At 39.4% G+C, this 15,732-nt stretch overlaps 1 protein-coding gene across 6 annotated transcripts in view; it reads right to left on the reverse strand.

Annotated features, from left to right (window-relative positions):
* The window catches only part of DGKI (diacylglycerol kinase iota), a 455,938-nt gene that overhangs the window by 77,735 nt on the left and 362,471 nt on the right, over positions 1 to 15,732 (reverse strand). For all 6 annotated transcript variants that reach the window (XR_014266816.1, XM_082472878.1, XM_082472877.1 and 3 more), the window contains 4 exons: positions 6,843 to 6,912; positions 4,184 to 4,224; positions 3,190 to 3,317; positions 1,007 to 1,129 (listed from right to left, as the gene is read on the reverse strand). Coding sequence is in view for 5 of the 6 variants with exons in the window: in XM_082472878.1 (XP_082329004.1) it covers positions 1,007 to 1,129; positions 3,190 to 3,317; positions 4,184 to 4,224; positions 6,843 to 6,912 (362 nt within the window). In the remaining variant the exon portion in view is untranslated. The remainder of the gene's footprint in view (positions 1 to 1,006; positions 1,130 to 3,189; positions 3,318 to 4,183; positions 4,225 to 6,842; positions 6,913 to 15,732) is intronic.

Genomic DNA, 15,732 nt, shown 5'->3' on the forward strand with positions numbered 1-15,732 from the left:
CCCTTGGGGTGTCTCAGTAGAACCTTTACCACCAAAATAATTAGCTTCAGATTTCTCATTTTCCTCCCCTTTGTCACACTGAAATTGCTTCCGGTCTTAGAAACAATGCATTGCCCTGCCTCTTCGGTTAACCCTAGGCTTCTAAGAATCTCAATCATCTTGTGATTTTGTAAAAATGGTAAGACTGCATAGTTACAAGGCCACTGTCCCTATTTGATTAGGACCTTGAATCGGACTGGAAACCAGCCTGATCTCACGAATTACAGTGAACTTATACAACCTCTGAGATGGGGTGACTGGATTGGAGTCAAACAATGGGTGCAAATGACTGTGTCCATGACCACAGGGTGCACCTTGAACCTGCTCCTGCAAGGAGGGGTGACAGAAGGGAGGATTCTCGGGACACGAGTGTACCAACACTGTTGCAAAACTCAGCACCCATCCCTCAGATGAAAGCACACCCACTCTCCTGACCTTTGAACAAATGCTGCATCATTTACCCAGAGAGACTACAACACTGTGCACGGCACTGCACCTCAGCCATCAAAACCACCTGGCAATATTACACATCACAGCCAGAGGCTCACAGAACTGCAGACTCATGAAACTGACCTGTCCCAGCACATCAAAATTTTCACACAAATAAAACACTCTACGTCACTTCCAAACTACTCATGTCACTCTCATGCATGTCCTCACAATACGGCAAACACAGGGGCATCTGGTAAACACTGGGTTCCAGTAAAGCAAACCCTGGTGAGGTTCAAAGTAGTTGTAGGTCCATATGCAAGGTCTCACTGAGGCTCGGGAACAAGAGAAATGGCAAGCGAGGCTCCCCTGGGAGCTTCGGGGTGGGTAAAAGGGAGCAAGGTGAACAGGGTGACACAATCAGGAGACAGCTGGAGCACCACTGAGAAGAGAACCCTTCCCATCGGCTAGGACCCCACAGAACCCTCGCCCAGCAACCCCAGGGGTCCACAGGACAAGAGACAGGAAGAGCTCTTACTGTAGCACTCGGGAGTGGCTGAAATCTTTCAGATCTGAGTCTTCATAAAATGGAGTTATCATTCCCAGCCCGCTGTCACTCAGCATGCGTTTCCGGAGGGCAGGATTCCACCAGTCTGTCATTCTGGGAGGGAGAAGGGCACCAGACATTCAAGGTCAGCCACAGGGCTTAGTCTGCTCTTTCTCAGGATGATTCTTGTCTCCAAATGTGAGGAGGGAAATTAATCTTTATTGGGTATTTACGAGGTATTTCACCCTTATTAGTCTGTTTAATTTTCTCAACCATCAGGAACTCTTTGTATGCTGCTGCCCTCTTTATAGATGAGAAAACTGAATTTCAAGATTAAGTAATTTTAAATATGACACAGATAAGAAGCAATGGTGCCTGATGTAGAAAGACAGGTTAGAAAATAACAAAGCCTGGATTTGCTCTTTCACAGCTTTCCAGTTCTCAGTTTATTTCCAGAGGGGGCAATGGAAGAGAAATAAGAAAGGAACGGATCCAAGTTCTTGTGGATTTGCAGGCTACTTTATCTCTGGAGCTAGAGCTGATAGAGAATGACTGAGAGGGCAAAGCCCAGGGCGAGCTTGGCAAAATGGGCTCACCCTTCATCAGATCAAACACTACGTCCCCGATCAGGTGGGGTGGGAGGACACCTAGACTCCAGCACCTACCGCTTCTACAGCGGGACACAGCATCACACTTGCTTTCCCCACAACTGACAGTCTTGACTTATCGTATGTGGCCTTTCCCACTACCTTCCGGGACCCCCAGGGTTTTTTATCAGGCCATCCTTCGTGACTGTCGGCTTTCCCTTCATGCCAGGACAGCTCCGGTATCACTAACTCTGGCTCCTAAACACAGCTGTATATCTGTTCCAGCCTGCCACTTCTGTCTTCTTTTGGCTCCCCACAGACTAAGGACGTACCACTGCTATCAGCTGGCCTGGCAGAGTGGGATATTCAGAAATAGCAGCCATGGTCAAATTAGTGAACAGGGGTGAACAGGCATGAGGGTTACCTCAAGTGAATATGTCTGTTAATATTGTATAAGTATGTGCACACATTTGCATATGCCATTTGAGTGCACGTGTGTGTGCTCTCCGGGGAAATCCTTATTTTAACTCTTTAGTGTCTATGTACCAGTAAACTACAAAAGTTCATTAAACTTCACAAGGGCAAAGGTTTTTGTGTTTTTACTTTTGCACTGTTGTTTCCCAAGTGCTTATAGTAGTACCTGGCACATAAAAAAGCTCTCTAAATAAACATTTCTGAATTTACGAAATAATCTAGAAATGTTAATATGTTTTGGTGGTTCAATGTGGTGGTTAAAACACAAATGGGCTCTAGCATGGAATAAATCTCAATTTTTCCCCTTTATTTTTTGTGCAATACTGGTCAAGTTACAAAAACTCTCTAAACCTCAATTTTGTTATCTATGGATTTAAAATAATAACAGTACCAAATCTGCAGGGTCATTGTGAAATGATGATGATGATTTCAATGACATAATTTTTAACGAGTGTCTATCAAGTGCCACCAACTGCCCTAATTTTACATGTATCAACTCATTTAATTTTAAAACAATTGTATGAGTAGGTATTATCATGTCCGTTTTACAGAAGAGGAAATAAGCATAGAGCACTTAAGATGATTAAGTCGCTATGAAGTAATAGTAGGGATATAAGAAAGGCATTTAGCACAGTATGTGACTCATAATTATAAGTGCTTGATATCTACATGTATCAGGCTGCCTTGATATAGGAAAAAAAAGAGAAGGATGAGGAAGAGGAGGAGGAGAGGAAGAAGAGAAAGGATGTGGAGGAAAAAAAATAATTGTCTAACCACCTGTGTCGTTTTTTAATGTGATAATACAGGCATTACAGATGTATATGCACAAACGCAAATACTAGTGTTTTCTAGTTGGGTAGGAAATGCTGGTGTGGTGGGTAAAGAAGGCTCACACATGATACAGATCTGAGTGGAAAGAGTAATTCTACCCAGACATTCATAAGACAGACTTAGAATGGAACCAGCTATACTACACTCTAAGGAAACACAAGAAAACCTGTATTTCAAAATAGTTTGATTTCATTAGAAATGTCAAGTGCAAGGCCAAACCACACACGATGTCACCCTGCGGCCAGCCTCACCACCACACCACCAAAGGAGAAGCCCACTCACCCTGAGGCTTGCTCCACCACCAGATCAGGCATTCCTGGGGGTGTTCCTGCCTGCTGTGACAACACCATATCTGGGTCCAGAATAAAAATCTCATCTTGAGAAATCTCCATCACAAAGTGCAAATGTTCCTAAGGAAGAAAAAGGAGTCTGTCAGATGATTGATAAGATGTTCAAATCCATCATCTGAAGAATAACAAAACAAAGCATTCTTGGTCTTGAGGAATAATGAAATTTTATGACATAGCAAATGACCACAGTGTATTTTCAGAGGCCTGACCAGTGGGCATCCCTCCCAGAAACAACATGGTAGCAAGAGGCTGAGGAAGGGGAGAGTTGAATCCTTCTTGGTTTGGGACTCTGACCAGGATACTGTTAGGTATAACCAGAGATGGTCTTGCCTCTTCTTCCCAAATACTATCAAAGAAGTGACACCCTACATGCACCTTGGTCCAGCATGCATGTACGATGACCTGGAATTCCAGGATCCGGTCAAAGCTAAGTGGCATGGCTAACAACTGGTTTTATCAACGGATTCCATTCTGTACCTTCTTTTACAGTGGGAGCACTAGCTATCATTGGGCATAAGCATTTTTTTTTCTCATTACTGAACTCTGGGAAGTGGTGAGTTGAAACCAAGCAACATAGATATACACTTGAGGTCTCAAATTTGCTAATCAGAAATAAAGTTAAAAAGGCATAAAATTTGGCTAGGAAGCAGTAAAAGTAGCAGTGTGAATGAAAATTTGGAGTGCAGGCTGGTGACAACATCTATAAGCCTACTTATCTTCTGGATTCATCTTCAAGGTCAAACCATATCACCTTGAGTCCACAAATCACAAAACACGTGAAGACAAATAACAAGCTCATAGCTGAGACTATGAATACCATTCCAGAATTTGTACACATTTCAGTGTTTTTGTTGAAAAAAAAGTAAAAGATTAGTAGAGTTACTGGGGAATTTTCCACTTTCACAGATAGGCTCAAGAAAACTTACCTGAGATCTGTCTATTCGATAAAAGCGATCAGCAGAAGTAGCTAGGAAAAAAAAAATGTATACGGCATTCAGAAAAGCCTGTGTTCTGGCACCAAATTTACAACCTTCTCACCTACAATGACAATCAAAAACCTTACATCCAGTCATGCTGGACTACTGGCCAGTCCCCAAATCTACTTAGAAAAACTCAGGACTTCACACCTCTGCTGCTGCTATTCCACTACTTAGGAAGCCCTTCCCCATTACACATGTCTACCTAAACCACGTCTTAACCCATAGAAAACAAACTTATGGTTGCCTACCAAAACCATGTCTTAACCCATAGAAAACAAACTTATGGTTACCAAAGGGGACAGGGAGGGAGGGATAAATTAGGAGTTTGGGATTAAAATATAAACACTACTATATGTAAAACAGATAACCAACAAGGACCTACTGTGTAGCACAGGGAACTATACTCAATAGCTTGTAATAACGTATAATGGAAAAGAATTTGAAAAAGAAACTGTACACATAGGGTTGGCCCAAAAAGTTCATTCGGTTAATGAATACGTTGTTCAATAAAGTTCTTGGTGAAAATGAAAAATGTGTCTCATTTTTACTGAAAACCGAACGAACTTTTTGGCCAGCCCAATATATGTATCTGAATCACTTTGCTGTACACCTGAAACTTAACACAACATTGTAAATCAACTATATTTCAATAAAATGTTTTTAATAATACATCATGTTTTAAGGACCAACTCAAATGCCACCTCTTCTGTGAAACCTTCCTCAGCCCCATCCTCCTTGCCCCAGGTAGAATTTGTTGCTCCTACCTCTATATGCACATTTGCATTTTGCGCATGGTTTATAAAAACTCTCTTCACAGAGAACTCTGTGACTAAGATATCTGCCTCTTTAAAGATCTGTGTTTCATTTCTTCTTTTATGTCTCAAGATATCAGCACAGAACCCTCAACAGAGCTGGGACTCAGTATGTATTTATCAAGTAAATAAAGCTAGGAAAAACAAAAAAAAACTGTCGGTAGTCTGACTTCCTGAGGAAGTGATTCTCATTTTGGAAAAGAGTTTGAAGATGCAGAGCTTGGGACCACATCTGGTATTAAAGGCATCATTTCACTTTAAAACTGAGTCCCTAAGCCATGTCTGAAGAAAGCTAAAACAGAAGAAAAAAAATTATTTAAGTATCCCTATAAGGAACTTGCCTGCATCTGTAGTTTGAGGGGAAAAAAACAAAAAACAAAAACTTAATGACAAACTTTGGGCTTCTGGAAATTAATCTGATTATTCTCAATATTCAAAAGAATTATGTTCCTCCTCATTTAAATCTATCTAACAGAGTCCAATATTATAAACAGATTTTCTACAAAATACATAGTACTAGAGGGAAAAACTCAAAATGCAAATAATCATTCAAAAATCATAGATATTTAATGAATAGCTTCTCTCTAAAGGAAATGAGCTAAGAAATAAGACAATCATGGTTCTTGCCCTCTTACTCAGGCAACAGAGTAAAATTTGCCTGAGAAGGACTTAGTCTACTTTGTTCTTTTAACCATGACTGCAATCACCTGTTAAATGTTTTTAACGAAACTATTTCTAGAGTAAAACTAATATCTAGACCATTAACCACACTTGTAATTTTATCTAAGACTGTATATAAAATAGACTATATAGAATAATTCATATACATTTTTGTAATTTTCTTAAATATAAGTTGTTCCTCCGTGGATTCAGGAAAAACAAATGATTGTGCTTCTCATCACTAGGGAATAAAGGACCTGGAAGAAAAGCAGTGTAGATTATCTTCAGAGGCAGCTGACAAGCCATTAATGAAAACCAATGTCATGATCTACGTGGATTAGATTTGATATAGATACAGGTGCTCATCTTCAAAAAATATTCACACCCTCACACATCCTGTCATTCTCTTATCCACGTTTATATCCTTTCAGATGCACACAAAGCTAAACAAAAGAAAGGTCTACAGTGAAAGCTAAATGTCCACACAGACAAGAGAGATACCGGGTAGTAGATACACTGGGAGTATCTAAGCAGGAATGTACTGTAAAATGGGTAATTGGATAGAAAAGTGGGATTAGGCAGCATTTAGGGAGAGAGAGATGGAAAATGGGTTCATTAACCAATCAGAAGATGACCAACCTATTATACATTCAATAATAGCAGAGCAGATGTGAACACAACTGAAAATGCCTACCCTTTCACAAAAATTTATACCTCATCCTGAAATGAAATGAAATGATGCTTTACTGAAAATAATATGGAAGTTCCATAATATGCAAACGACATACCAATTAGTACCCATCCTTGTGCTTACGGAATCAATCTACTGGCCTGAAGACAAGCACTCAACACGTTTTTGGAAAAGGGGCGTGAAAGGGAAATATCACCTTGAGCAATTTGATGCTGAGAAGTTCGGCCAGATTAACCAACTTGCTTTGAGGGAGATAACTTCAGGAAAGTGTGTTGCAACATCAGCAAGTTCATGTCGTTTGAGATGCAAATACCAATCACATGGAGCCACGTGAAGGGTTTCTGAATAGTCTTTTGGAAAATTAGAGTCCACTCTATCCATCAATACCTTGCCCTGTGGCTTCCCCAATCCCCGCCCCTCCAGGAAACACAGAAACACTCACCATCTAGAAAGCACCACCGTGGGGAGAGTCTCTGAGCTGAGAGCGCCCTGGGGAAGGAGGTTTCGTGGTCCTGGAAAGAGACATACACATCCTGGTGGCTCCATTTGAATGACGTGAGGGGCGTCCCTCACTCCACATTCTGCCCCATCACCTATTTCTAAGTGTGAGCGTCCTTTCCTACACAAATCGCTGGCGAGCGATGCAAGCATACTTTTCACTGGAAGCACACACGGGGACTCTGCTTTGAAATGAATTATTTCACATAACAACTCCCATATAAAGTTTCCAGGAGATTTACAATTATTCCATTAAACATTCAGAAATTATACAACTTGGGACAAGCACTTCCTTTGGAGACTCTCTTTCCCTTTATGAAGCTGTGGAACCAGTGGCAGCTGGCTGTCATTTGTATTTCGGTTCTCCACATAGGTATAAAAATGTCCCCTACTAAAAGAATCTCTGCCGTTAATAATTTTTAAAAACATGAAACGCACATTCTAGCTTACAACACATGATTTGGAGCATTCTGGCCCTGGCTCATAGTGAAACTGAGATCACTGACAGAAATGGGACAGATGACGAGGGAGGCCGGGTCTCTGCGGGAAGACACTGGGAGTTTGACCCTTATGAGAGATTTGAGATGTTCAAATAGAAGAAGCATCCTTGGAGTGAGGCTGGGTGTGCATGATCTTGTGGGCACAGAGGGGGACGGGGGAAGGAAATGGGAAGAACACAGAAGAGATAAGAAGAGAGCGAATCAGGGGTTGCACTGATTTCTTTGGAAGTCTAATCTGCCCCACGTGATCCTCAGGCAAAGCTTCTGCTTAAATCAGTGGTTCTCAAAGGTATGAACACTGGACCAGCAGCATCAGCTGGGAGGTTGTTAGAAACACAAATTCCCAGGTGCCACCCCAGATCTACAGAAACCCTGGGGGTGACACGCAGCAATCTTTGAGGTGAGTCTGATGTATGCTAAAGTCTTAGAACCATTGGCCTAAAGTTACGGGGACAAAAAGGTCCATTATTAGAAATCTTGGGTAGATGGAGTTTTTATATGAATGGATTCTGCCAATTAAATAATTAATAGAGGAAAAATTGGTCTTATTCAGGACTGGTACCAAGATTTATATGTAGAGATATAGAAGTGATATAGCTATGGATACAGAGATAAATATATAGTCCTCTTTTTTTGAACCAGCTTTGGGCTAAATGAAATCGTGACATGTACCTATTTATATGAGAATTGTGTTTAACATTTTGAGAATTATATTTTGACACATGTGATATCTTGTTTTTACAGGAACTTAGGGTTCTTAATGTATTTTCATAAAACATCTAAAGCTACTAACATATCTCAGTTTAGTGAGAACTGTAATTATGAATCAAGAAATTTGAAAATGATCTGAAACATTTAGTGGCACCTATGAGGGCTAATAAACAAAGATGTCAAACAGAAATGTGACTTTCTTCTATAAGAGTAAAGGGACATAAACACCAAGGATACTTTCTGAATTTGGATGTCGAATGTGCTACAGAGACCGCCATGAAAAATATCAGAATTTCCCTAGGTAAAAATTGACTCTGAAAGAATACAGAAATGCTTGATTTTTTTATTTTTAAAACCTAAAGATTGATAATGTTATTGCTAGAATATTCAAATTCAGGAATGCTGGCTATTATTTAGTTTAATAAAATGCAGGTTGATATACTGCCTCAGCCACATAACCAGCTTACCACAGGCTGTTAACATAATATTGATATAACTGTATACATTTTCATGTGTGAGTGTCTGTGTATCTGGAGAGTTTTATGTATGTACCTGACTTATTTTGCTTATTTTCTGTTCGTTTATTTACTCTGTACCTTGATGCACAAAGCATTTGATATAACTCAATTTCCTTAAAGGGGTTTTGCTTGAAGAGAATGTTATGTTTGCTCTGTGAAAACATTTTTTAAAGCCGTAGAGCTCTTTAAAACACTTCAAATAGGTTCAACAATTCTTGAACTCCCTGCAATTTCCTGTAAATTTGGTGTGTCTATATGTATGTGTATTTTCCACTGCTTTCCATAGATTATCAAAGTGATCTGAGATCCCCAAAAGGTTAAAAAGCTACTAATTTAAATAATCAAAGTTTATATCAGAGGGGATTCAACAAAATAAGAAGATTCTAATCATTAAAATGCCTTAATGATATCCAGACTTACAAAAATAGGGATGACTATTTCAAAGGTACTGAAATACCTTTAGAGTATCAAACACCTGAAGCTCTCTGAGCGGCTGGCTTTTCTCCTACCATCTACTCCACTATTCTCCCTGAACCTCTTTTCTGGGACCTAAAAGCAAGCCGCAAATGAAGAATTGAAGCTTTGAGAATTTAAGTAAACTCACAGAAGTATCCAGATATTAAGTGGTAGAGTTATAATTCAAATACAGGCCTCTCTTACCACAGAAGCCATAATCTTAAAGCCCAGGTTTATGGCTTCTAGAGGAATTACTATCATTTGGGGTTTTGAAGGATGGATGGGGTTTGTATAGGTCAAGTTTGAGAGAAGTTTTTTTTTTTTTTTTTAACTCAACTCAAGCAAAAACATGAGGAAAGCAAAAGAAAGGATGACCTTAATGGTTATGAAGACCTTCTTTTGACTCTGGTGTTGAAGAATTTTCCATAGTTTCAGCTTTCGTTAACCGTTAAACTAATCTTCAGTATTTCTTAACACGCAGTTCACTGCCTAGTAACTCAGAATTTTTCCTCCCTCAAATTCGCCAGCCATGTTACTACCTACTCTCCACCCCCATGTACCCATCTGCTTAAGAATCCCCTAGAAATATGGTAATCAATGGGAACAACAGAGACCCAGAGTCCAGAGACAAGGAACTGAGACTACATTCATGTAAAGAAAATTCTGATTATAGAGTTTAGATAGCTTCACTGTATGTGTTATGTGACTGCAATTCGAAACTCTATACAAGTCTGGCGAATATTAACAGATGGTTTAGCATGTGATATAGTTACACTTCTGCCACAACTTTATATTCAAATCTGTACAATGATGCTTATTACAACATTGTTTTTTCAGGCAGAAATTGTATACAATATAAATGTCTATCCACAGAGATAAGGTTAAATCTATATCATGAAACAGAGGAGCAGTTTTAAAAGACTGAGTTAGAGCTTCATGTATGAGCAAGACAATGTCCATGGTATATTACTGTTAAAAATAAATTGTGGTATAATATGTATAGTGAGTGCATAAGAAATGTAAATCCATTTTTATTTTCAAAAACCAACAAAACCCCATATGTGTATGATGTACATCTATGTGTACAACTTTGTATCAATGTGGAGAAAGGTACAGAAGGGTACACACCAGAAAGGTACTGTCATAAGGTCTACTTTGGGTGGGCAGTTAAAAACAAAGCAGAAGTCTAGAATTATGTACAACCGGAAAACTAAGATAAGCCAGGATTATAAAAGCTGGCAGACTTCATGACACAAGTAACTAATGAAAGTCAAGAGAAATACCTTGAGAAATGTCTCTAAGAGGCACATGAAAAGATGCTCAACATCGCTAATTATTAGAGAAATGCAAATCAAAACTACAATGAGATATCACCTCACACCAGTCAGAATGGCCATCATTAAAAAATCTTCAGACAATAAATGCTAGAGAGGGTGTGGAGAAAAGGGAACCCTCCTACACTGTTGGTGAGAATGTAAATTGGTATGGCCACTATGGAGAACAGTATGGAGGTTCCTTAAAAAACTAAAAATAGAGCTACCATATAACCCAGCAATCCCACTCGTGGGCATACATCCAGAGAAAAACATGGTTTGAAAGGGTACATGCACTCCAATGTTCACTACAGCACTGTTTACAATAGCCAAGACATGGAAGCAACCTAAATGTCCATTGAAAGATGAATGGATAAAGAAGATGTGGTATGTATATACAATGGAATATTACTCAGCCATTAAAAAGAATGAAATAATGCCATTTGCAGCAACGTGGATGGACCTGGAGATTATCATACTAAGCGAAGTAAATCAGACAGAGAAAGACAAGTATCATATGATATTGCTTATATGTGGAACCTAAAAAGACATAGTTACAAATGAACCTATTTACAAAACAGAAATAGACTCATAGACTTAGAGAACAAACTTATGGTTACCAGGTGGGAAGGGTGGGGGGAGGGATAGATTGGGAGTTTGGGACTGACATGGGATTGACACACTGCTATATTTAAAAAAAAATGCCTTTCCATGAAAAAAAAAAGAGAGAAATACCTTGAGGACCTTAATATCAAAGATGAATGTATACTGGGTGGATTAAAAGTAGAGCAGGAATAAAGAGAAGCAGATTGTCAAAAAGGAATTCACAATAACCCAAAGCCAAGATCTGTAAACTTCTTTATACTCTGATGGTACCAACTAATGACAACCGCAGAGGTGATGAGAGTCTTCTGTACTCATGTAACTCCTGCAGCTTGTCTACCTATACCCGTTTCTGCTACTCAAAAAAGAGAATCAGAATACACGTGAGTGGTAGTGATGTTAGTATAGAGGTTAAGAAAAAACTTGCTGTGGTGTTGTCTTAACTCACATTGCTAACGCCTTGTAGGTATTACATCAGGTAACCTGTGTCCTCACAGAGGGCCTGGCACACAGGTAGAGTGGGTGACCCTGGCATTAAGAAATCCTGGATTCAGGGGCAGCAGGAGGGTGACCAGCAACACAGTGCAGACCAGGAGTCAGACTTGAGCAGGAAAAGGGGATATAAGGAAACAGAATAGCCCCTAGCAGGAGGTCAAGGCTGGCCCCAGGATTTCATGGGGCCATGGATCCATAGCCTCATGGACCCACTACGATAGACATGGCAACATCCTTGCCAGTGACAGTGAAAAGAATGGTCTGACATATGTTTGCTTTGTGAATGCTGCACATTAAAGTCAATGTACAAAGACAATTTCTGATGGAGCCAGAAAACAATCTCAACAATTTCAACAGTATCTGACTGTAGACACTTAAGAAATGTGATTGTGTGAAACAGCTACATTTCAGGAGACAGTCACATAATCCCTTGAGCTGTGCCACTAACAATCACATCAACAGCCTTCAGTACTAGTTTAGGGCTTCTCGTCTCCTCAGTCCCCTCAAACTGCATAATCAAATCAATGATTCATCAAAGAGATAAGATATTTGACTTGCTCATTTTGTGATCTGTTATTTTTCTTCATATAAATGGTATGATTTAGATGAATGCAACTGTCATTGCTCTATAGTGTAGGCAGAATGATATAACCGTGGACATAACCATGCTCCTTTCTATCTTCTAAAATTGCATGCTCTTTAAATAAATAATATTAACAAAACTACTCATTTCAAAAATCCCTGATACGTGCATTTTCTCTTTTGATATATGCTAATGGAAAATCTGTTTCTCATGCTAAAAATATAGCATGCACAAAAGCAAACCTGATATTTCTTATATATATTTTTGAGTCAACTGGCATGAATTATATGTAATTGATAGGGAAATTATGTGAACCACATTTGCCAAACTTGCCCTTAATTTACATTCAGTTACTCAGAGCTGATGCACACATGATTTCATGATTGCACAGCAGCCCCATTATACACGCCAGGAGGTTATCCAATTAAGCAATATTCACCTAGCATTTAACTACACCTTTACTGCGAATGAAATTCTTTTTCTTTCATAAAAGTTAGGGAAGATGTAAGCAGAGGCAAAATAGAAGTTCCTTTGAATTGGGAATCTCTGCTTCATTGAACAATGTCTACTCAATAATCACTACTTTTAAATTTCTTATATATCCATCCAAATTTCTCCTCTTCCTGCCTTGATATTTCCTGCACCCAACCCATCTATTCATTCATTTTTTTTTCTCTCTTTCCATCACCAAGTTGTATATCAATCTCTCTTCATTCTTAGTGAACAGACCATCAGGGATGATTAGAAATATGCATTTATGCATCTCTGTCCAACTACAATCCCACCTAATGGACTTGCTACTCTTTTGTTTTGTCTTTCAAAACTCTCACTCTTCAGACCTACTCCTTTACCACCCACAACTCCTGCAGCAGAAGAATGTGCAGAAATGGAATACCCATTTCCAGTCCAGCTTTGAAAGATGAAGAAACAGTGATGGTGTGGTAGAAGATGGAAATGGGAGATATTCCAACATTTTCAAGAGCCCTTTTCTGGTGAGAAAGTCTTCCATGAACAACAACAACAGCTCTGTGTGTGTGTGTGTGTTAGCTGTCTTGCCTTCACTTGTAACAGCCAACAGACCTGGCCCCAGGCAAGTCTTACTTTAATTCTCCATTTGAGCCATTTCTGACAGTTTTGATCTAGCCCCCCCAAAAAACAACATTCACCAAATTTCCTAGCTAACTCCTGTCCTTCCCTAAGACATTAATTCCCAGGAGGACTCCCTTGAACTTGTTTCAACCCATCCATTCAGACTCTTCTAGAATCCAGAAAACAAATTAAGGAGGAAGAGATTTCAGATAATGGAGAGAGATGAATAAGGGCAGCCAATATGAAGGGAAGGAGAATAAATCAAATATCTGTGGGCACATGCTGTTTGCCTAGGACTAGACAGAGCTCTGATAGACTGTAACATGGACCTATCCTCCAGGAGAAGAGCGCGTATGCAGGAAAGAAAAAAAGAAGAGATGAGAGGATGAACAAATAGCTGTAGACTCAGATCTGATCAAGAGTGTTTTCTTATGAAAGCAAAAGATATCTGTAAAGGCTCTAAAGGAAGAAAGAACTTTTTGAAACTGTTATATCTACTGTGAAACATTCCAACCATTCTAGTGTTATTCTAAGTAAATGAATTCTTAAAGAGGAGGAATCACCTGAATAGATCCATTTTCACCTATTATTGAGCCCTACTGTATTTATTAAAACCTCAAAGTATTAGCTCATAATATTTCTGAAAACACACTTCTGTGTGCCAACTACATTGTACCCCATAGAAATGGGGAAACCCTGAGTGTCTACAAAACCCCTAATCGTTCCTGGTTCCATGGCTCCACCATATCCGTAGATACCTCTTTCTATTTTCCTCTACTACTTTTTCTCCTCCTGCTCCTCTTTCCACTTTCTTTCTTCATCTAGCACGTTCATCTGCCTGGTCCCCAGTCATGCCCTGAGAGCCATCAGAATGACTCAGGATTTCTTAAACCCGTCACGACTGACATTTGGGGGGCTAGATAACTCTTTGTTGTAGGGGACTGTCCTGTGCATTGTGATGTGTTTAGCAGCACCCCTGACCTCTACTCAATAGATTCCAGTAGTACCATGTCCCCTAGTCATGACAAACAAAAATGTCCAAATTGCCCAATGTCTCATATGAGGGGCAAATCTCCCCCAGTTGACAGTCACTAGTATTGTTGAATCTGCCTCTATTCCTTAGTAACTTTATGACTTGGAGTTAAGAAGGGATATAAAGAAGTCCAGGGAGGGAGCAGAGAAGGAATAATTTCATAGTAGGTGGCTTCAGGAAGCATCTTCATTAAATAGGTATGCAGAGTCCAATTTCCCTATGAATTCTAGTTTATTCGCCAAGCTCAAGAATATCCTGAATCTGTAAGCACAGTGCATTTTGCCTGGCAAGTTATAACTTATCAATTACAGGTTACATGAGCTGCATTAGGATGGAGGGGCCTTAGTGTTTTGACCTCAGAGATGGTGTAGGGAGGAATATTCAGCAGGCTATAAATATCCAACATATTCTTTTATAACCTATTATGCCTTGTTAGGTTAATACAAGGTGTCATTTTTGAGACCTAGTACTTTGTTGGCAATTCACTATGAATTTGGGAAAGGAAGAAACCAAAGCAAAGAAATGCTTAAATGGCTAGGAAATGCCATATGGCTCACTAATAAGGTGTCTTGGGCACTTGTACACCTTTCCAAATGCTGATTTTCTCTTGAGTCTTTTCTAGCCTTAGAAAACCGTCAGCTAAAATCCCAACTGCAAATTAGTGAGCCCACTGGAATTTCTCAAGTTTTTAAACTTACTGGTGTTTATTCATTCCATCACAGTTAATTCTCAAGTATGTTTAGCTCCACTGCATACATAACAAAGGTCATTAAAAAGCATTTAAGGCTTTTTGTTGTCCATGTTTCTTACAGGTCTTTCTCCTAATCACCCTCTAACTCTCACTGACGCAGACTAGAGATGCTGATATTACCAGGTTCTGCGTTAGGAAACAAAAGATCTAGTGCTAAATTTCCTGCCAGTTGGTTTCATCACTTTCTACATAAAACACCTCCCCCATGTATTTTATACGTATCCTCGGGAAAATATAGAAATCAATCTATGTCATCTCAGCCTCTCCACACCATCTGACACATTTCATTACTTCTTCCTTTTTTGAAATACATTTCAATTTTGGTTTTCATGATACCACCTTCTCCTTGACTTCCAGCTGCCCATCTGTTTCCATCTGTTTCCATGACCCTTTTTGATGGATTGTTCTCTTAAACTTGTGTTCTTCTTCACCACTCAGTAGACAGATATGACAATGGGCCCTTTTCTTTATGCAAACTCTCCCTGAGTGATCTCCAGCCTCATAGTTTCAATTAAATACCATTCATTTGCTAATGACCCTCAGATTTCTACGTCGAGGCCTGAATTTTTTCAATGAGCTTTGGAAGTCATACATCCAATTTTCTACTCACCAAAACCTCTTGCATCTAATAGGCATATTAAAATTGCTATAGCTAAAAAAGAACTCTTTAGTCACCATCCCTCCAACTCATTCCTTGTCCTGTCTGCCCAAGATCCCAGCCAAATGGGAAAATTTATATCCCCTCACTCCTTACCTTAACCAGCTCTCTGTCGCTCTGCTTA

The sequence above is a fragment of the Balaenoptera physalus genome (assembly GCF_965194825.1).
Source record: "Balaenoptera physalus genome assembly, chromosome: 8".
NCBI classification, from domain to species: Eukaryota; Metazoa; Chordata; class Mammalia; order Artiodactyla; family Balaenopteridae; genus Balaenoptera; species Balaenoptera physalus.